A 21,782-nucleotide genomic window follows, 5' to 3' on the forward strand; every position below is an offset into this window, starting at 1 on the left:
GTTATTCTACAATGTAGAAAATAGTAAAAATAAAGAAAAACCCTTGAATGAATAGGTGTGTCCAAACTTTTGACTGGTACTGTATATAAAAAAGTGATTATGTCTAACAGGAAATTAGTTTTGTCTACAGCTATAGTTTAGGTGTGATATCTAGTGAAAGAAAGTGAACTACTGGTTTTCAGTGAATTTATGTAAATTAAAATGTTGAATTTCCTACGACAACAGAGTGATGAAATGAAGGTACAACATCTGTAGTTCCTAGTGCAAATGAAGGAAGCCAGTCTGAATGAGTGACTCACCTGGAACCCCAGGGAAACCATCCTCCCCCCTCAGTCCTGTGGATCCGGGCATGTCGATTACGGCCCCCCCCTCACCTGGAACAGAAAACAATGACGTATTTCAGCAAGTATCTTTTACTACTCATTCTTTCTTCTGTGGAACGTGGAACTTAAATAGGCCTGGGACTTTAGCTTCGAGTCCAAGTGCTTAACAAAGACAAGATTTAACTGAGTTGAAACTGCTGGAAAGTGGAGTTTGGAGGACTACTGGCATCTACGGTACTGTCCATGAATTTTGGGACGGACAGGGGGCGTCATACCTTTGACACCCTTCACTCCTGGATCTCCTGAGGATCCGTAGGCACCGGGGTTACCTTTATCCCCCTGAAAAACACACACAGAGACACAGCATTAGATCGGACAGAGATATCCGTCTGTTCTAACCTGGTCGTTGAACATGTTTAGCATGAAAACTACAGGTGCAGGCTGCAGCAGAGACACAATGGGAACCAGACAACATGGTCTCACCCTGTGACCAGACATCCCGGGAAAGCCGCTGATTCCGTTTGATCCTGTCAGACCAGGCATTCCTTTTGGCCCCGGAAGTCCCTGCGCGCCTGGGTTGCCTTGGAAACCCTTCTCATCGCTGGGGTCTCCGGGAACGCCGTGGTAGCCCTCCATTCCCGGAACACCGGGAAAACCTTTAGGACCTGTGGAAGAGAGAGAGAGGGAAGGTGAAGAGGGGATCAGAATGAGACTAGTGAAATGAAAAGGAGGATGAGGAGGACAGAATGTGAATAAAGAAGAGAGGGGGGATAGGGAGGGCATGAAGCCTGAATATCCCTACTCACCTCTGGGTCCAGTGAATCCAATCTGTCCTGTGGTTCCATCTTCTCCCTTTGTCCCCTTCATGTCTTTGATGATCTGACGAGGGATGTGGGGTTTCTCGCCAGTTGGACCCCTCAGACCACGGTCACCTAGGAGACAGCGGGGGTGAGAGTGAGTGTCAAATCAGATAAAAGGATCGAAAGAGAAAGTGAGGGACAGGGAAAGAGAGAAGAAGAGCACAGAAACACACACAATTCTAATGGCAGTTCCGTCTCACCCTTTGAACCATAGTCGCCCATGTTTCCTTTCTGTCCAAATTCGCCGGGATTGCCAGTCTCTCCTTTCTGTCCAGAGAAGCCCTTCAGGCCCGACACACCAGGCATTCCTCCAAACCCTGACATGCCACGAGACCCTTTGATACCTGGAACAGGAAGTGACATCTCAAGTCAGGAGGATAGTCCTCACATCAGCATCTCGTTATGATATACACTGCGTATACCAAACATTAAGAACACCTTCCTAATATTGAGTTACACCCCCTTTGGACCTCAGAAAAGCCTACATTTGTCGGGAGACTCTACAATACTGGCCCATGTTGACTCCAATGCTTCCCACAGTTGTGTCAAGTTGGCTGGATGTTCTTTGGGTGGTGGATCATTCTTGATACACATTGGAAACTGTTGAGAGTGAAAAACCCAGCAGCGTTGCAGTTCTTGACACACTCAAACCGGTGCCCCTGGCACCTACTATCATAACCCGTTCAGAAAGGCACAAAAATATTGTGAATGGTACACATACACAATCCATGTCTCAAGTGTCTCAATGTTTAAAAATCCTTCTTTAACCTGTCTCCTCCCCTTCATCTGCACTAATTTAAGTGAATCAATATGACATCAATATGGGAACATAGTTTCCACCTGTATTCACCTGGTCAGTCTATTTCATGGAAAGAGCTCCTAATGTTTGTATACTCAGTGTATTTCATTCCTCACTGCAAAACTCTAGTGTGACATCGCATCATCATATCAACTATTCATCAGAAAATGACATGTGGACTGTGAGAGTATGACCATATATGACCACTAACTCTATAAGTAGAACATTGCACAGAACATGACTCCACTGTGTATAATAACTTACCCTTGAACCCTGGCAGGCCAGAGTGTCCTGTAGGTCCTGGCACTCCGGGGTCACCCTGGTCTCCGGTGTTTCCCTCAGCGCCCTGACTACCAAACTCCCCCAGTGTCCCCTTTAGTCCTATGGGCCCTGGTGTGCCAGGGTCCCCCTGATCACCCCTGTTTCCGCTCAATCCTAGAAGTGACACATACACAGTGTATTAGGTTCTATCTCTTCAAAGCAAACAGAAAAAAAAGTTTAAAAAAGAGAAGTTAATCAGTCATGTTTCTGACCTGGTTGTCCGGTGCTTCCTGTTTGTCCAGGGACACCAGCCGTTCCGGGTACACCTGGCCAGCCATACTTCCCAGCAGCTCCCGGTCCTCCTTGCTCCCCTTGCAGACCTGAAGGACCTACGTCGCCCTTGAACCCAATCATACCAGGCATGCCACCCATCCCTAAGAGAGAAGGGCAGAGAGAGGCCATTACAATAACTATACAGTGCATTCGGAAAGTATTCAGACCCCTTGACCTTTTCCACATTTTAAAACATTACAGCCTTATTCCAAAATGGATTAAATAGTATCCCCCCTCATCAATCTACACAAAAAATATCCCATAATGACAAAATAAAAACAGGTTTTTAGAATTTTTTGCAAATGTATTAAAAATCAAAATCAGAAGTATCAAATCAAACATTATTTGTCATATGTGCCGAATACAACAGGTGAAATGCTTACTTACTACAAGCCCTTATGTCACGCCCTGACCTTAGAGAGCTTTTTATGTCTCTATTTTGGTTTGGTCAGGGTGTGATTTGGGTGGGCATTCTATGTTCTTTTTCTATGTTTTCTATTTCTTTGTTTTGGCATGGTGTGTTTGGACCAAGGAACTTTAAACTCTCGACCTTCTCCACTACAGCCCTGTTAATGTTAATGAGGGCCTGTTCCTGTAGTCCACGATCAGCTCCTTTGTCTTGCTCACGTTGAGGGAGAGGTTGTTGTCCTGGCACCACACTGCCAGTCCTCTGACCTCTCCTATAGGCTGTCTCATCGTTGTAGTTGACCAGGCCTACCACTGTTGTGTCATCAGCAAACTTAATGATGGTGTTGGAGTCGTGTTTGTCCACACAGTCGTGGGTGAACAGGGGGTACAGCAGGGGACTAAGCACACACCCCTGAGGGGCCCCAGTGTTGAGGATCAGCGTGGCAGACGTGTTGTTGCCTACCCTTACCACCTGGGAGAGGCCCATCAGGAAGTCCAGTTGCAGAGGGAGGTGTTTAGTCTCAAAGTCTTTAGCATAGTTATGAGCTTTGTGGGTAACTGTAGTCAATGAACAGCATTCTCACATAGGTGTCCCTTTTGTCCAGGTGGGAAAGGGCAGTGTGGCGTGTGATTGAGATTGCATCATCTGTGGATCTGTTGGGGCGGTATGCGAATTTGAGTGGGTTTAGGGTATCCGGGAGGATGCTGTTGATGTGAGCCATGACCAGCCTTTCAAAGCACTTCATGGCTACCGATGTGAGTGCTACGGGGCGGTAATAATTTAGGCAGGTTACCTTCGCATCCTTGGGTACAGGGACTATGGTGGTCTGCTTGAAACATCTAGGGGAGAGGTTGAAAATGTCAGTGAAGACACTTTCCAGTTGGTCCACGCATGCTTTGAGTACACTTCCTGGTAATCCGTCTGGCCCCGTGGCTTTGTGAATGTTGACCTGTATAATGGTCTTGCTCACATCGGCTGCTGAGAGTGTTATCACATAGTCGTCCGGAACAGCTGGTGCTCTCATGCATGCGTCAGTGTTGCTTGCCTCGAAGCAAGCATAAAAGGAATTTAGTTCGTCTGGTAGGCTCATTTCACTGGGCAGCTCGCGGCTGGGTTTCCCTTTGTAGTCCGTAATAGTTTTCAAGCCCTGCCACATCCAACGAGCGTCAGAGATGATGTAGTAGGATTCAATATATTTAAAAAAAATAATACTTTTGGACCCACATATTTTTTTTATTTTGTGGTATCCAATTGGTACAGTAGTTACAGTCTTGTCTCATCGCTGCAACTCCCGTACGGACTCGGGAGAGGTGAAGGTCGAGAGCTGTGCATCCTTCGAAACACAACCCAGCCAAGCCGCACTGCTTCTTGACACAACGCTCGAGTAACCCAGAAGCCAGCCGCACCAATGTGTCGGAGGAAACACTGTACACCTGGCGACCGTGTCAGCGTGCATGGCCTGCCACAGGAGTCGCTAGAGCGCGATGGGAAAAGAACATCCCTGCTGGTCAAACCCTCCCCTAACCCGGGCGACGCTGGGCCAATTGTGCGCCGCCCCATGGGTCTCCCGGTCATGGCCGGCTGCGAAAGAGCCTGGACTCTAGGATCTCTAGTAGCACAGCTAGCACTGCGATGCAGTGCCTTAGACCACCGCGCCACTCGGAAGCTAGTAGAATTCAATCTTAATCCTGTATTGACGCTTTGTCTGTTTGATGGTTCGTCTGAGGGTGTAGCAAGATTTCTTATAAGTGTATGGATTAGTGTCCCGCTCCTTGAAAGAGGCAGCTCCAGCCTTTACCTCAATGCGGATGTTTCCTGTAATCCATGGCTTCTGGTTGGGATATGTACGTACGGTCACTGTGGGGACGACGTCATCGAAGCACTTATTGATGAAGCCGGTGACTGAGGTGGTATACTCCTCAATGCCATTGGATGAATCCTGGAACATATTCCAGTCTATGCTAGCAAAACAGTCCTGTAGCGTAGCATCCGTGTCATCTGACCACTTCCGTATTGAGCGAGTCACTGGTACTTCCTGCTTTAGTTTTTGCTTGTAAGCGGGAATCAGAAGGACATTTGCCAAATAGATTGCGAGGAAGAGCTTTGTATGTGTCTCTTTGTGTGGAGTAAAGGTGGTCTAGACATGCTGGTAGAAGTTAGATAAAATGGATTTAAGTTTGTCTGCATTAAAGTCCCTGGCAACTAGGAGCACCACTTATACATGAGCATTTTGGTTTGTGGTGGTAAATAGATGGCTACGAAGAATATAGATGACAACTGTCTTAGTAGATAGTGTGTTCTACAGCTTATCATAAGTTACTGTGCCTCAAGACTTCTTTAATATTAGACATTGCGCACCAGCTGTTATTCACAAATAGACACACACCCCGCCCCTTCTCTTACCAAACATAGCTTCTCTGTCCTGCCGATACATAGAAAATCCCGCCAGCTCTATATTATCTGTGTCGTTGTTCAGCCACAACTCGATGAAACATAAGATATTACAATTTTTAATGTCCCGTTAGTAGGATAGTCTTGATCGTATATCATCCAGTTTGTTTTCCAATGATTGCACGTTGGCCAATAGAACGGATAGTAGTGGAGGTTTACTCACTCGCCTACAAATTCTCAGAATGCAGCCCCGACCTCTGTTTTTTATTCACGCAAATGACGGGGATTTGGGCCCATTCCCGAGAAAGCAGTATATCCTTTGCGTAGGACTCATTAAATAAAACATCTTTGTCCAGTTTGAGGTGAGTAATCGCTGTTCTGATGTCCAGAAGTTGTTTTCGGTCATAAGAGACGGTAGCAGCAACATTATGTACAAAATAAGTAAAAAAACGAACGCAAAAAACCCTAACAAAATAGCACAGTTGGTTAGGAGCCCGTAAAACGGCAGCCATCCCCTCCAGTGCCATTCATAGTATAATATTTAAATAATTATTCATGACCATTTACTCAATACTTTATTGAAGCACATTACAGCCTCGAGTCTTCTTGGGTATGACACTACAAGCTTGGCACACCTGTATTTGGGGAGTTTCTCCCATTCTTTTCTGCAGATCCTCTCAAGCTCTGTCAGGTTGGATGGGGAGTATCGCTGCACAGCTATTTTCAGGTTTCTCCAGAGATGTTAGATCGGGTTCAAGTCTGAGCTCTGGCTGGGCGACTCAAGAACAGTCAGAGACTTGTCCCGAAGCCACTCCTGCGTTGTCTTGGCTGTGTGTTTAAGGTCGTTGTCCCGTTGGAAGGTAAACCTGAGCCCCAGTCTGAGGTCCTGACTAGTCTCAACGTCCCTGCTGCTGAAAAACTTCCCCACAGCATGATGCTGCCACCAGCATTTTTTTAATTGAACCTTTATTTAACTTGGCAAGTCAGTTAAGAACAAATTCTTATTTACAATGACGGCCTACAGGGGAACAGTGGGTTAACTGCCTTGTTCAGGGGTAGAACGACAGATTTTTACCTTCTCAGCTCGGGGATTCGTTCCAGCAACTTTTCGGTTACTGGGCCAATGCTCTAACCACTAGGCTACCTGCCGACCCGAAGAATTCTTCACAGTAGGGATGGTGCCAGGTTTCCTCCAGACGTAACGCTTGGCATTCAGGCCAAAGAGTTCATTCTTTGTTTCATCAACCAGAGAATCTTGTTTCTCATAGTCTGAGAGTCCTTTAGGTGTCTTTTGGCAAACTCCAAGTGGGCTGTCATGTGCCTTTTACTGAGGAATGGCTTCCGTCTGGCCACTCTACCATGAAGGCCTGTTTGGTGGAATGCTGCAGAGATGGTTGTCCTTCTGGAAGGTTCTCCCATCTCCGCAGAGGAACTCTGGAGCTCTTTCAGAGTGACCATTGGGTTCTTGGTCACCTCCCTGACCAAGGCCCTTCTCCCCTGATTGCTCAGTTTGGCTGGGCGGCCAGCTCTAGGAAGAGTCTTAGTGGTTACAAACTTCTTCCATTTAAGAATGATGGAGGCCACTGTGTTCTTGGGATCTTCAATACATTTTTTGCTACCTTTCCCCAGATCTGTGACTTGACACAATCCAGTCTTGGAGCTCTACTGACAATTCCTTTGACTTCATTGCTTGGTTTTTGCACTGACATGCACTGTCAACTGTGGGACCTTATATAAATCATGTCCAATCAATAAAATTTACCACAGTTGGACTCCAATCAAGTTGTAGAAACATCTCAAGGATGATCAATGGAAATAGGATGCACCTGAGCTCAAATTTCGAGTCTCTTAGCTAAGGGTCTGAATACTTATGTAAACAATGTATTTCTGTTTTTATTTGTAATACATTTGCAAAAAATTCTAAAAACCCGTTTTTGCTTTGTCAAGGGGTACAGTATTACGTGTAGACCGATGAGGCAAAAAACATAATTTAATCCATTTTAGAGTAACGCTGTAAAGTAACAAAATGTGGAAAAAGGGAAGGGGGCTGAATACTTTCCAAATGCACGTTTGAAAATGTGGAGAAATTGTAGTTTTTCATCTTGCAGGTTTGTTATGGTATTAGTACCCACCTGGGTAACCCTCGTTTCCAGGCTCTCCGCTGAGCCCTTTAGGTCCCTGCTCTCCAGGAAGACCCACTTCTCCATGTTGTCCGGTCGACGCTCCCCAGATCTCCCCGTGAGGTCCCTTCTCTCCTGGCTCCCCGTTCCGACCCGGTTGACCTGGCAGACCTTGGTTTCCAGAATTACCCTTTGAGCCGGGCTGACCCAAGTCTCCATGGAGGCCCCTAAAACCTGGGAGAGAGGACCAGACCATTAGAACTACCAGCATTATTACAGCACTAGGGGCGGATTCCAACCAAAGTTAAGTGTGTGTAAACGTAATTACCTTCTTATACGCTTTTCTCTCTATGTGTATTCTAACCTAGAACTTAAGCACGAGAATAGCCTGCTATTCACCAGCTATTTGTTTGGGGTGGTGATCGAATAAATGAAGGTGTGGTGTAGTTGTGTCTACAGATATTCTGACCTTGACTTCATTCCGTAATAATTCCACCACCTTCATGCGAGAGGAAACCATGACTAACGTCTTGCATCTACTTTCTTCCTATATAAATAACACCACTAACCATGCACTGTCATTTACAACTTGATAAGAGCTATTGATAAGAGCTGAAAACCCTATTGAATGAAAACTCCACCAGAAAATCTGTTGGCCAGCAAATGGGAGGGTTTTCAGCAGTTTAATGAGATATATTCAGAGAGCAAAAGGTAGCCACAGCTACAGAGCACGTTACGTGACTGAATAATGTATGTCTGAATACCAAATAGTGAGAAATGCGTAGGAAAGACGTGTGTAGGAAAGGTGCAAATGTTCCAAGTCTGAATCGGTCCCTAGGCCTAAGTGCATCCATTTCAAGTGGGAGTAAATGTACCTGTGATCTGCTCTGATGCTATGTGTATAATGCACGCTCTAGAATGCCCTTCAAGACAATCAGAAACGAGTATTCAACAATGCCATGGTATTTACACATTCTGATCAGCTCTTTCGCCATAGTAAACACAGCCATAAAATAGTATAACAGTTAAAGCAGCAAAATCATCACCTGGATATCCAGGTGACCCTCCTCTGCCTTGATCTCCTATCTCTCCTTTGGCCCCGTTATCTCCAAGTAGACCTGTTGATCCTTTTTGACCTGGGAGACCTGAAGCACAGACAAAAGGACATACAGGAAGCTAGACATCCATTTGGATCTTGACAGGAAAAAAAAGGGCATATGACACATTTTCTGTTTTGCATTCTAAAAGCTAAAAGCTTACCTAGGAAACCTTCTAACCCGTGGGGTCCTGGTGGTCCTGGTATACCGGGTGGTCCAGGTATGGCATCGCAATCACCTGAGTAAAAAAATAACACAGAGATTGTATCAGCAATTACTAGAAGAACGGTTCTCACAGCAGCCATTTTGGATCTGCTGCTTCACTGCTCTACTGCACACTTCAGTGGTTTTGGCCTGCTTTTTGCATTGGTTCGACAATGCAGTTGCTCAGTGTGGATTGTGAATCAGAGCATAGCAAAAATAAAATAACATACATATTAGCCAACTAACCGAAGATGAGACTATGAGGGGAGAAACCAGTTACAAAATCACCATTAAAAAAAACTGAATTTAACTCTAACTCTATACACAGTGACTGGAAGCTAACCCAAGACACAAAGGCTATGGAAGCAAAGTACCAGTCGTGAAGTTGAGTAACTTGATTAAAATGCTGTTAGTCCAGCTACCTGTGATGTCATTCTGTTCTCCATCTCCTCTCGGACTACAGCCAGACACTCCTTTCAATGACAATGAGAGAGAGATTGGAGAGAGAGAGATAGAAAGAAAAGGAGATGCATTCGAAATAAGGGTTAGAAAAAGTTCAAGCATGATCTCAAACATGTACTGTTGTGGCTGGATTGAGGGATGCAGACGGACTGCATCAGGGCCCGTCTGGAGAGAGGTGAGGAAAGATGAAGGTGGAAGAATCATTTCGATCATGGACACAAGGGTATAAGAACTTCTCACACACACCCATTCATGACAAGGCCTTGGATTCCACAACTGCAACTAGTCTTTCTGTTGTTTCCACAAATAGCGATAGTGGAGAGAGATAAAAGGAGAGGAAGAGAGAGAGAGACAGAGAGAGAGAAGGATAGATAGGGATGGAGAGAATGCGCAAGAGAGATAAAGACAGAAGGAGAGTGTGATTGGGAAAGCGAGGGAGAGAGAGAGAGAAGGAGTCAGTGACTGGGAAAGAGAGAGAGAGAGAGACAGAAGGAGTCAGTGACTGGGAAAGAGAGAGAGAGACAGAAGGAGTCAGTGACTGGGAAAGAGAGAGAGAGAGAGAGAGACAGAAGGAGTCAGTGACTGGGAAAGAGAGAGAGAGAGAGAGAAGGAGTCAGTGACTGGGAAAGAGTCAGTGACTGGGAAAGAGAGAGACAGAAGGAGTCAGTGACTGGGAAAGAGAGAGAGAGAGAGACAGAAGGAGTCAGTGACTGGGAAAGAGAGAGAGAGAGAGACAGAAGGAGTCAGTGACTGGGAAAGAGAGAGAGAGACAGAAGGAGTCAGTGACTGGGAAAGAGAGAGAGAGACAGAAGGAGTCAGTGACTGGGAAAGAGAGAGAGAGAGAGACAGAAGGAGGAGTCAGTGACTGGGAAAGAGAGAGAGAGAGAGAGAGAGACAGAAGGAGTCAGTGACTGGGAAAGAGAGAGAGAGAGACAGAAGGAGTCAGTGACTGGGAAAGAGAGAGAGAGAGAGAGAGAGAGAGAGAGTGACTGGGAAAGAGAGAGAGAGAGAGAGACAGAAGGAGTCAGTGACTGGGAAAGAGAGAGAGAGAGAGACAGAAGGAGTCAGTGACTGGGAAAGAGAGAGAGAGAGAGACAGAAGGAGAGTCAGTGACTGGGAAGAGAGAGAGAGAGAGAGACAGAAGGAGTCAGTGACTGGGAAAGAGAGAGAGAGACAGAAGGAGTCAGTGACTGGGAAAGAGAGAGAGAGAGAGACAGAAGGAGTCAGTGACTGGGAAAGAGAGAGAGAGAGACAGAAGGAGTCAGTGACTGGGAAAGAGAGAGAGAGAGAGACAGAAGGAGTCAGTGACTGGGAAAGAGAGAGAGAGAGACAGAAGGAGTCAGTGACTGGGAAAGAGAGAGAGAGACAGAGAGTCAGACAGAAGGAGTCAGTGACTGGGAAAGAGAGAGAGAGAGAGAGACAGAAGAGTCAGTGACTGGGAAGAAGAGAGAGAGAGACAGAAGGAGTCAGTGACTGGGAAAGAGAGAGAGAGAGAGAGACAGAAGGAGTCAGTGACTGGGAAAGAGAGAGAGAGAGAGAGACAGAAGGAGTCAGTGACTGGGAAAGAGAGAGAGAGAGAGAGACAGAAGGAGTCAGTGACTGGGAAAGAGAGAGAGAGAGAGACAGAAGGAGTCAGTGACTGGGAAAGAGAGAGAGAGAGAGACAGAAGGAGTCAGTGACTGGGAGAAGAGAGAGAGAGACAGAAGGAGTCAGTGACTGGGAAAGACAGAGAGAGAGAGAGACAGAAGGAGTCAGTGACTGGGAAAGAGAGAGAGAGAGAGACAGAAGGAGTCAGTGACTGGGAAAGAGAGAGAGAGAGAGACAGAAGGAGTCAGTGACTGGGAAAGAGAGAGAGAGAGAGACAGAAGGAGTCAGTGACTGGGAAAGAGAGAGAGAGAGAGACAGAAGGAGTCAGTGACTGGGAAAGAGAGAGAGAGAGAGACAGAAGGAGTCAGTGACTGGGAAAGACTGGGAAAGAGAGAGAGAGAGAGAGAGACAGAAGAGACAGAAGGAGTCAGTGACTGGGAAAGAGAGAGAGAGAGAGACAGAAGGAGTCAGTGACTGGGAAAGAGAGAGAGAGAGAGACAGAAGGAGTCAGTGACTGGGAAAGAGAGAGAGAGAGAGAGACAGAAGGAGTCAGTGACTGGGAAAGAGAGAGAGAGAGAGACAGAAGGAGTCAGTGACTGGGAAAGAGAGAGAGAGAGAGACAGAAGGAGTCAGTGACTGGGAAAGAGAGAGAGAGAGAGAGACAGAAGGAGTCAGTGACTGGGAAAGAGAGAGAGAGAGAGACAGAAGGAGTCAGTGACTGGGAAAGAGAGAGAGAGAGAGAGACAGAAGGAGTCAGTGACTGGGAAAGAGAGAGAGAGAGACAGAAGGAGTCAGTGACTGGGAACCCGAGAGAGAGAGACAGAAGGAGTCAGTGACTGGGAAAGAGAGAGAGACCAGAAGGTCAGTGACTGGGAAAGAAGAGAGAGAGAGAGACAGAAGGAGTCAGTGACTGGGAAAGAGAGAGAGAGAGAGACAGAAGGAGTCAGTGACTGGGAAAGAGAGAGAGAGAGAGACAGAAGGAGTCAGTGACTGGGAAAGAGAGAGAGAGAGAGAGACAGAAGGAGTCAGTGACTGGGAAAGAGAGAGAGAGAGAGAGACAGAAGGAGTCAGTGACTGGGAAAGACAGAGAGAGAGAGAGACAGAAGGAGTCAGTGACTGGGAAAAGAGAGAGAGAGACAGAAGGAGTCAGTGACTGGGAAAGAGAGAGAGAGACAGAAGGAGTCAGTGACTGGGAAAGAGAGAAGAGACAGAAGGAGTCAGTGACTGGGAAAGAGAGAGAGAGAGAGAAAAGAGTCAGTGACTGGGAAAGAGAGAGAAAGAGAGAGACAGAAGGAGTCAGTGACTGGGAAAGAGAGAGAGAGAGAGAGAGAGAGAGACAGAAGGAGTCAGTGACTGGGAAAGAAGAGAGAGAGAGACAGAAGGAGTCAGTGACTGGGAAAGAGAGAGAGAGAGAGACAGAAGGAGTCAGTGACTGGGAAAGAGAGAGAGAGAGAGACAGAAGGAGTCAGTGACTGGGAAAGAGAGAGAGAGAGAGAGAGACAGAAGGAGTCAGTGACTGGGAAAGAGAGAGAGAAGAGAGACAGAAGGAGTCAGTGACTGGGAAAGAGAGAGAGAGAGACAGAAGGAGTCAGTGACTGGGAAAGAGAGAGAGAGACAGAAGGAGTCAGTGACTGGGAAAGAGAGAGAGAGAGAGAGAGACAGAAGGAGTCAGTGACTGGGAAAGAGAGAGAGAGAGAGACAGAAGGAGTCAGTGACTGGGAAAGAGAGAGATAAGGAGTCAGTGACTGGGAACAGAAGGAGTCAGTGACTGGGAACCAAAGAGAGAGAGACAGAAGGAGTCAGTGACTGGGAAAGAGAGAGAGAGAGAGAGACAGAAGGAGTCAGTGACTGGGAAAGAGAGAGAGAGAGAGAGACAGAAGAGTCAGTGACTGGGAAAGAGAGTCAGTGACTGGGAAAGAGAGAGAGAGAGAGAGACAGAAGGAGTCAGTGACTGGGAAAGAGAGAGAGAGAGTTCAGAAGGAGTCAGTGACTGGGAAAGAGAGAGAGAGACAGAAGGAGTCAGTGACTGGGAAAGAGAGAGAGAGAGAGACAGAAGGAGTCAGTGACTGGGAAAGAGAGAGAGAGACCTGAAGGAGTCAGTGACTGGGAAAGAGAGAGAGAGAGACAGAAGGAGTCAGTGACTGGGAAGAGAGAGAGAAGAGACAGAAGGAGTCAGTGACTGGGAAAGAGAGAGAGAGACAGAAGGGAGTCAGTGACTGGAAAGAGAGAGAGAGAGAGACAGAAGGAGTCAGTGACTGGGAAAGAGAGAGAGAGAGTCTGAAAGAGAGAGGGAGACAGAAGGAGTCAGTGACTGGGAAAGAGAGAGAGAGAGAGAGACAGAAGGAGTCAGTGACTGGGAAAGAGAGAGAGAGACAGAAGGAGTCAGTGACTGGGAAAGAGAGAGACAGAAGAGTCAGACAAAGAAGGAGTCAGTGACTGGGAAAGAGAGAGAGAGAGACAGAAGGAGTCAGTGACTGGGAAAGAGAGAGAGAGAGAGAGAGAGACAGAAGGAGTCAGTGACTGGGAAAGAGAGAGAGAGAGAGACAGAAGGAGTCAGTGACTGGGAAAGAGAGAGAGAGAGAGAGACAGAAGGAGTCAGTGACTGGGAAAGAGAGAGAGAGAGAGAGAGAGACAGAAGGAGTCAGTGACTGGGAAAGACAGAGAGAGAGAGAGACAGAAGGAGTCAGTGACTGGGAAAGAGAGAGAGAGAGAGAGACAGAAGGAGTCAGTGACTGGGAAAGAGAGAGAGACAGAAGGAGTCAGTGACTGGGAAAGAGAGAGAGAGAGACAGAAGGAGTCAGTGACTGGGAGAGAGAGAGAGAGACAGAAGGAGTCAGTGACTGGGAAAGAGAGAGAGAGAGACAGAAGGAGTCAGTGACTGGGAAAGAGAGAGAGAGAGAGACAGAAGGAGTCAGTGACTGGGAAAGAGAGAGAGAGATAGAAGGAGTCAGTGACTGGGAAAGAGAGAGAGAGACAGAAGAAGTCAGTGACTGGGAAAGAGAGAGAGAGAGAGACAGAAGGAGTCAGTGACTGGGAAAGAAGAGAGAGAGAGAGAGAGACAGAAGGAGTCAGTGACTGGGAAAGAGAGAGAGAGAGAGACAGAAGGAGTCAGTGACTGGGAAAGAGAGAGAGAGACAGAAGGAGTCAGTGACTGGGAAAGAGAGAGAGAGAGAGAGACAGAAGGAGTCAGTGACTGGGAAAGAGAGAGAGAGAGACAGAAGGAGTCAGTGACTGGGAAAGAGAGAGAGAGACAGAAGGAGTCAGTGACTGGGAAAGAGAGAGAGAGAGAGACAGAAGGAGTCAGTGACTGGGAAAGAGAGAGAGAGAGAGACAGAAGGAGTCAGTGACTGGGAAAGAGAGAGAGAGAGAGAGACAGAAGGAGTCAGTGACTGGGAAAGAGAGAGAGAGAGAGAGACAGAAGGAGTCAGTGACTGGGAAAGAGAGAGAGAGAGAGAGACAGAAGGAGTCAGTGACTGGGAAAGAGAGAGAGAGAGAGAGACAGAAGGAGTCAGTGACTGGGAAAGAGAGAGAGAGAGAGAGAAGGAGTCAGTGACTGGGAAAGAGAGAGAGAGAGAGAGAGACAGAAGGAGTCAGTGACTGGGAAAGAGAGAGAGAGAGAGAGACAGAAGGAGACAGTGACTGGGAAAGAAAGAGGGAGAGAGAGACAGAAGGAGTCAGTGACTGGGAAAGGGAGAGAGAGAGAGAAAGACAGAAGAGGGAGAGGGTAACAAACCTGGATCGCCAGCTCGACCTTCGATACCAGCATGACCCCGCTCCCCATCATCGCCTTGCAACCCTCGAACCCCTTTAGTTGCACCTAGAACCCGTCCTGGTTCTCCCATCTGTCCCAACAACCCAGGCAGACCCGGCCGGCCCTGATAACCTTTTTCTCCAGTGAGCCCAGCAGGTGCATCTCCCTAGAACAGAGAACACAGGATACACAAATTCAGAACATATCCCTTAGTGTTATGCTAAAGATCTACACAGCTGCATTGACTTAAACAGCTATTATTATCAATAAAAAATAGAAAAGTAGATAGCTAGTGCTTATAATTTTTGAATAGGTTATATACAGTATATCTGAATGTAAGTGGTGACACTGTTAGGTGGGAAAGAGAGACTTTACACTCTTAGGAAAAAGGGTTCCAAAGGGGTTCTTCGGCTGTCGCCATAGGAGCACCCTTTTTGGTTCTAGTTAGAACCCTTTTGGTTTCCATGTAGAACCCTCTGTGCAAAGGGTTCTAAATGGAACCCAAAAAGATTATACCTGGAACCATAAAGGTTCTACCTGGAACCAAAAATGATTCTTCAAAGGGTCCTCCTATGGCGACAGCTGAAGAACCATTTTAGGTTCTAGATAGCGCGTTTCTTTCGATGAGTGTAGGGAGTTCTTACTGAAGGACCACGATTCCCAGGGATTCCATTGATCCCACTGGGCCCAGGGAAGCCCTGCATTCCTGGGTCACCTGTCGCACCTGGGTCTCCTGGGTCCCCGGCATATCCTGTAGAGTTCCCACACAAACACACTAGTTTACACATACACTTACACCAGTGGAGGCTGGAATGGTATCAAACCCATGGAAACAATGTGTTTGATGTATCTGATACCATTCCACCTATTCCACTCCAGTTATTAACACTGAGCCCGTTTCCCCAATTCAGGTGCCACCAACCTCCTGTGACTTACATGCATAATGGTGTGTCACAAGGAGGAGGAGAAGGGAGAGAGGAGGAGGAGGAGGAGGGAGAGAGGAGGAGGGAGAGAGGAGGAGGAGGAGGGAGAGAGGGGGACATAGAGTAAGGAATTAGGAAGCCAGTGAGAGAGAGTGTGTGAAAAGAAAGTGAATAAGAATACTTCACCTTTCTCTTTGGCCTGAATGAAGTCGCCCTTCCTGCCTTTTGGACCCGGTTGTCCTGTGGCACCAGGGAACCCCTGAGGAGGAGGGAGAGAGGACGAGGAGGGAGGGAGAGAGGAGGAGGAGGGAGGAGGAGGAGGGAGGGAGAGAGGCAGAGGAGGAGGAGGAGGGAGAGAGGAGGAGGAGGAGGAGGAGTAGGGAGAGAGGAGGAGGAGGAGGGAGGGAGGGAGGGAGGGAGGGAGGGAGGGAGGGAGGGAGGGGAGGAGAGGAGGAGGAGGGAGGGAGAGAGAGGAGGAGAGAGAGAGGACGAGGAGGAGGAGGAGGAGGGAGAGAGGACGAGGAGGAGGGAGGGAGAGAGGAGGAGGAGGAGGGAGAGAGGACGAGGAGGGAGGAGGAGGATGAGGAGGAGGGGGAGGGAGGGAGGGAGAGAGGGAGAGAGGAGGAGGAGGGAGGGAGGGAGAGGGAGGGAGGGAGGGAGGAGAGAGGAGGAGGAGGGAGGAGGGAGGGAGGGAGGGAGGAGAGGAGGAGGAGGAGGAGGAGGGAGGGAGGGAGGAGGGAGGAGGAGAGGAGGAGGAGGAGGAGGGAGGGAGGGAGGGAGGGAGGGAGGGAGGGAGGGGGGGAGGAGGGAGGGAGGAGGGAGGAGGAGGGAGGGAGGAGGAGGGAGGAGGAGGAGGAGAGGAGGGAGGAGGAGGGAGGGAGAGGGGAGGAGGAGGAGGAGGAGGGAGAGAGGAGGAGGAGGAGAAGGGAGAGAGGAGGAGGAGGAGGGAGAGAGGGGGACATAGAGTAAGGAATTAGGAAGCCAGTGAGAGAGAATTTGATGAACAAGTTAAGAAAGACAAGGGTGTTTATGATAAATGTTGCCCTATTGTAGGTCTCAAGCTTTATTAGTTGTATGTACAGGTTCCTTCTCAACAACAAGAAACAATACGAACATAGAGTAAATGCCTCAGGAGCATAGAATAAACATTTCAGCATAAGTATAATACAAAAAAGACACTATTTATAGTCCAATATTTACATGTGTTTTGGGGAAGAAGGATTGGGGGGCAAGTGTTTAAACTGTGGAGTATTCAGCAATCATAATAATTCTGGTAGCAGCAGTTGTGGTGTGTGTGTAGCATTAATGTATATGTGCGTATGTCTGTCTGTGTGTGTGGGTGTGTGAGTTACTGCATGTTTGTTGTGAGGTAGATGTTGTCAAGCTAAGGTGGTGTAAGTTGTTCTTACAGGCAGTCCGATGACACCTCTGGGTCCTGGCTCTCCTGACTCTCCCTGCTCACCAACCTCGCCACTCTTTCCAGTGTCGCCTTGGCTACCAGCAGGGCCGGGCAGGCCCGGAGGGGAATTGACAATGTTGCACTCGCACAACCCGTGATCACCTAAAACACACACATTCCGATCAGCTATACTGTAACACATAACGTGATCATAGTGCAGAAATGAACATTACGTTGTGAACACGCACCAACAAGTCCTTTTCTTCCCGCAGAGCCGGGCCGCCCTCTCGGCCCTGAAAATCCCTTGTAGAAGTCCGCCCCTGCAGATATTTAGACACAGAGAAGCACATATTAAGACATACAGACACTCCACAACAATCCTTACAGTAACTGTCCAGTAAAAATCTTACTTTTAAAAGTTAATATTCTGTCAACTCCCAAATCATGTTGTTGACTATACTTGTATTTGTGGCCAAAGTATAAATTGGAGAGAAAAACCCCCATTTAGAAACGCCACCTCAAACATGTATCTCAAGAAGACAATGCTTGATATTTCCTCATAGAACATGATGTCGTCTGAGGTAGCCAATCAGCGGTCTACCCGCATTCATATTTTTATTGACTGGGATACACCCACATCATTCAAATACAGGAATGCTTTTTAACATACGTAATACAAATGTTTTATGTTATATTGTAATTAATGATATGTCATCTTTCACAGAAATCTGGAAACACTGGACTTTAAATACCACCCTATACAACATTTTAATAAAATATCAAAATGAATCTCTTTCATGTCCACACTCACATGATCCTGGTGGTCCGGGTGGGCCCCCGAGCCCAGGCAGGCCATTGATACCCGGGGGTCCGGGGCTGAGGGCAGGGATACCTAGCTCTCCAGGTTCGCCCATCTCTCCCTTTACCCCCGGCTCTCCGAATGGACCCCACAGATCCACCACTGTTGGAACATAAAAGATGAAGAAGATGAATGATTACTGAGGAAACCAAACGTTTGAAAAACACAAAACAAAACATCATCTTGTTTTAAGACTTGTTAACAATACAGTTTTAAAAATGGTTATTCTACCATTATAGTAAGTACAATAGACAAATCTACTAGCTAAGTAACACTACGGATCACTGACTGGATAAGTATGGTTTTGGCACTGACCTTGTTGTTGATCATGATCCTTCCTGGCAGGAGGTCCAGCGCGGCCTGGAAGACCTTTCTCCCCCTCCAGACCCCTCTGGCCCTGGGGACCCAGCTGTCCAGGAGGACCAGGGGGACCAACTACACCACCCACCCCAACCCCAAAATGGGCACCAATCAATATCTATATACCAATCAATGTTATAACAGTAAGGAACATAATATAAAAACTCCCATATTCAATGAAAAGTTGACTACCTGGAGTAAGACGATACTGTATATTGATAGACGTGCTGAGAGTGTAGCTGATTGACTTGAATGAAAACTGACTCGTTGATAGAAAAGGGTTTGATTATTTGACTGGTTAATCATACCTCTGTCCTGCCCTCCTGAGGGACCATCATGATAAATCAGCTCCCCTGGTTCTCCTCTGGAACCCTAAAAGCCACAACACCCATCTGTTAAAACCTACTATATAGTTTCTGTGTGTAAGGATTTGAATGAACATTTATAATGGACTAGTGTCTCTCAAAGCTCAAAACAGTGTTTTGATGTGAGTATTAACTGTAGGACCACCTTTTGACCATCTCTGCCCATCAGTCCTGGTTCTCCCAAGTCCCCCTGGAGAGAGAGAGGGGAAGGGAGGAAGAGAGGAAGCAGGAGCGATAGAGAGAGAGAGAGAAAGAGAGGAAGGGAGGAAGAGAGGAAGCAGGAGGAATAGAGAGAGACAGAGAGAGAGAGAGAGAGCGAGAGAGAGAGAAAGATAGAGAAAGGGAGGAAGCGAGGCAGGAGAAATAGAGAGAGACAGAGAGAGAGAGAGAGAGAGAGAGAGAGAGAGAGAGAGCGAGAGAGAGAGAAAGATAGAGAAAGGGAGGAAGAGAGGCAGGAGAAATAGAGAGAGACAGAGAGAGAGAGAGAGAGAGAGAGCGATAGAGAAAGAGAGGAAGGGAGGAAGCAGGAGGGATAGAGAGAGAGAGAGAGAGAGAGAGAGAGAGAGATAGGAAGGGAGGAAGAGAGGAAGCAGGAGGGATAGAGAGAGAGAGAGATAGAAAGAGACAGAGAGAGAGAGATAGGGAGGAAGGAAGAGAGGAAGCAGGAGGGATAGAGAGAGACAGAGAGAGAGAGAAAAAGAGAGAGAGATAGAAAGGGAGGAAGAGAGGAAGCAGGAGGGATAGAGAGAGACAGAGAGAGAGAGAAAGAGAGAGAAATATGAATAGAGAGGGGGAGGGAAGTGGGATAGTTAGACAAAGTGTTCAACAGCACCATCAAGAGGACAAAATATGCAACTGCAACACCTCTATTGGCCCATACAAACCTATGCAAAGACCAAAACATTCTAGTGTAATTATATCAGTGGAGGCTGATGAGGGGAGGACGGTTCATAATAATATCTGGAACTGTCTGTTATGGCTGGAACGGAGTGAATGGAATCAAATAACTTTGTTTGATACCATTCCATTTACTCCATTCCAGACATTATTATGAGCCGTCCTCCCCTCAGCAGCCTCCCCTGAATTATATAGAGGTCTTGGCATTGTTTGGCTACACACTCATACCCTCAGTCCTTGCTCTCCATCCCGACCAGGGATGCCCTGAAAGAACACACATAAACATTCAACAGGTCAGTATGTCACAAGCAGTGCCAGGGGGCAGGTTAATATGTTAATGCACAATGCATACAGTATAATGTATGTATAACATTTGTATGATACTAACCCGTTGTCCAGGCATCCCTATAACACCAGTCTCTCCTTTGTTGTCAGCCTGATAAGAAACAGATAACAGAGATGAGTTAGTCAACAATAATCTACAGTGCTAACATGTCCCATTGTGACTACACATGTTATATATATGCCATTTAGCAGACGCTTTTATCCAAAGCGACTTACAGTCATGTGTGCATACATTCTACGTATGTTAGGATGGAGCATGGTGTTATAAAGACCACAGGAGAAGAGAGGTCACTTACCTCAGGACCAGTATCACCTTTCAACCCTTTCTCACCCTTTATGCCCTGGACACAGAGCAGAACAGCATTAGAGTGACTCGGGCAACACACAATCAGAATCACTGGGAAAAGATCCATATTAATTGTATGTTTTTGAACATATTAAAGTGGAGTGTGGAGCTGTACTGACATTGGGTCCAGTAATTGGACTGGTCTGGGAATGGGTGGAGTTCCCTTGGGGACCAGGCTTTCCAGCGTCACCCTGTGGCCAGAGAGAGAAGTGCAGTGAGAAGATTACAGCAGAGATGAGGACAGCACTGACAAATCATTATTTTTTTGTAGTTAAACACATGAAGTGCTGGGCAGTACAAACAATATAAAAATCGAATAAAAGTGCCTGTAGCCACTCACAGGTTCTCCTTTGACCCCTTTCAACACTTTGGTCATGGTGCCCTGAGCAGAAAACACACCAGGTTAAAACATCCTTAGAATTACGTTTATCTCATTCACTAGCCATGTACGAGAGATGAAACAGACCTTACCTTTGGCCCAGGAAGACCAGGATATCCTTGTGGGCCCTGAGACAAACCAGAAGAATGATTAGGTATCTAGTACAGAGTATGTCACAGAAGGTTGTGTATGGTATAAGGTACAGCAACGCATGCACACACAAAACACACACACACCACCAACCTGTGGTCCCGGGAGTCCTCTGTAGCCAGACCTACCTGGGTAACCCTGAGGACCCTGAGAGAGAGAGAGAACGTCAGAGTGCAATGCAATTTATAACATGTAGTATATCAATAATTTAATATGCTGGCTATCTTGTACAATAACGTTAAAGTGACAGGAAAAGGCGTCAGCGTCATAATCAAATCAAATGTTATTTGTCACATGCACCGAATACCGTGAAATACTTACTTATAAGCCCTTAACCAAAAGTGCAGTCCAAGAAATATAGTTAAGAAAATATTTTCTCAATAAAATAAAGTAAAAAGAAAAAGTAACACTGTAGAATTACGTAACAATTACGAGGCCATATACAGGGGGCCTGGTACCAAATAAATGTGAGGGGTACAGGTGTATCTGAGGTCATATGTACATGTAGGTAGGGGTATAGGTTAGTTGAGGTCATGTGTACATGTAGGTAGGGGTATAGGTTAGTTGAGGTCATGTGTACATGTAGGTAGGGGTATAGGTTAGTTGAGGTCATGTGTACATGTAGGTAGGGGTATAGGTTAGTTGAGGTCATGTGTACATGTAGGTAGGGGTATAGGTTAGTTGAGGTCATGTGTACATGTAGGTAGGGGTATAGGTTAGTTGAGGTCATGTGTACATGTAGGTAGGGGTACAGGTTAGTTGAGGTCATGTGTACATGTAGGTAGGGGTACAGGTTAGTTGAGGTAATGTAAACATGTAGGTAGGGGTACAGGTTAGTTGAGGTAATGTAAACATGTAGGTAGGGTACAGGTTAGTTGAGGTCATGTGTACATGTAGGTAAGGGTACAGGTTAGTTGAGGTAATGTAAACATGTAGTTAGGGGTACAGGTTAGTTGAGGTAATGTAAACATGTAGGTAGGGGTACAGGTTAGTTGAGGTCATGTGTACATGTAGGTAAGGGTACAGGTTAGTTGAGGTCATGTGTACATGTAGGTAGGGGTATAGGTTAGTTGAGGTCATGTGTACATGTAGGTAGGGGTACAGGTTAGTTGAGGTCATGTGTACATGTAGGTAGGGGTACAGGTTAGTTGAGGTCATGTGT

General features: G+C 46.8%; 1 protein-coding gene across 1 annotated transcript in view; it reads right to left on the minus strand.

Moving 5' to 3' along the window:
• LOC118366618 (collagen alpha-2(IV) chain-like) overlaps nt 1–21,782 on the minus strand; it is a 136,930-nt gene that overhangs the window by 7,645 nt on the left and 107,503 nt on the right. The window contains exons 10-36 of the mRNA XM_052493300.1: nt 20,714–20,767; nt 20,563–20,598; nt 20,432–20,473; nt 20,211–20,282; nt 20,042–20,086; nt 19,789–19,836; nt 19,629–19,664; nt 18,649–18,693; nt 18,447–18,510; nt 18,094–18,213; nt 17,731–17,880; nt 17,168–17,239; nt 16,930–17,081; nt 15,707–15,779; nt 15,242–15,348; nt 14,580–14,763; nt 9,220–9,270; nt 8,757–8,831; nt 8,543–8,641; nt 7,509–7,730; nt 2,516–2,677; nt 2,247–2,417; nt 1,384–1,527; nt 1,130–1,255; nt 807–988; nt 599–662; nt 300–374 (exon numbers count right to left, since the gene is read on the minus strand). Of these exons, the coding sequence (XP_052349260.1) occupies nt 300–374; nt 599–662; nt 807–988; nt 1,130–1,255; nt 1,384–1,527; nt 2,247–2,417; nt 2,516–2,677; nt 7,509–7,730; nt 8,543–8,641; nt 8,757–8,831; nt 9,220–9,270; nt 14,580–14,763; nt 15,242–15,348; nt 15,707–15,779; nt 16,930–17,081; nt 17,168–17,239; nt 17,731–17,880; nt 18,094–18,213; nt 18,447–18,510; nt 18,649–18,693; nt 19,629–19,664; nt 19,789–19,836; nt 20,042–20,086; nt 20,211–20,282; nt 20,432–20,473; nt 20,563–20,598; nt 20,714–20,767 (2,671 nt within the window). The remainder of the gene's footprint in view (nt 1–299; nt 375–598; nt 663–806; nt 989–1,129; nt 1,256–1,383; nt 1,528–2,246; nt 2,418–2,515; nt 2,678–7,508; nt 7,731–8,542; nt 8,642–8,756; nt 8,832–9,219; nt 9,271–14,579; nt 14,764–15,241; nt 15,349–15,706; nt 15,780–16,929; nt 17,082–17,167; nt 17,240–17,730; nt 17,881–18,093; nt 18,214–18,446; nt 18,511–18,648; nt 18,694–19,628; nt 19,665–19,788; nt 19,837–20,041; nt 20,087–20,210; nt 20,283–20,431; nt 20,474–20,562; nt 20,599–20,713; nt 20,768–21,782) is intronic.

The sequence above is a fragment of the Oncorhynchus keta genome, chromosome 34, assembly GCF_023373465.1.
Source record: "Oncorhynchus keta strain PuntledgeMale-10-30-2019 chromosome 34, Oket_V2, whole genome shotgun sequence".
NCBI classification, from domain to species: Eukaryota; Metazoa; Chordata; class Actinopteri; order Salmoniformes; family Salmonidae; genus Oncorhynchus; species Oncorhynchus keta.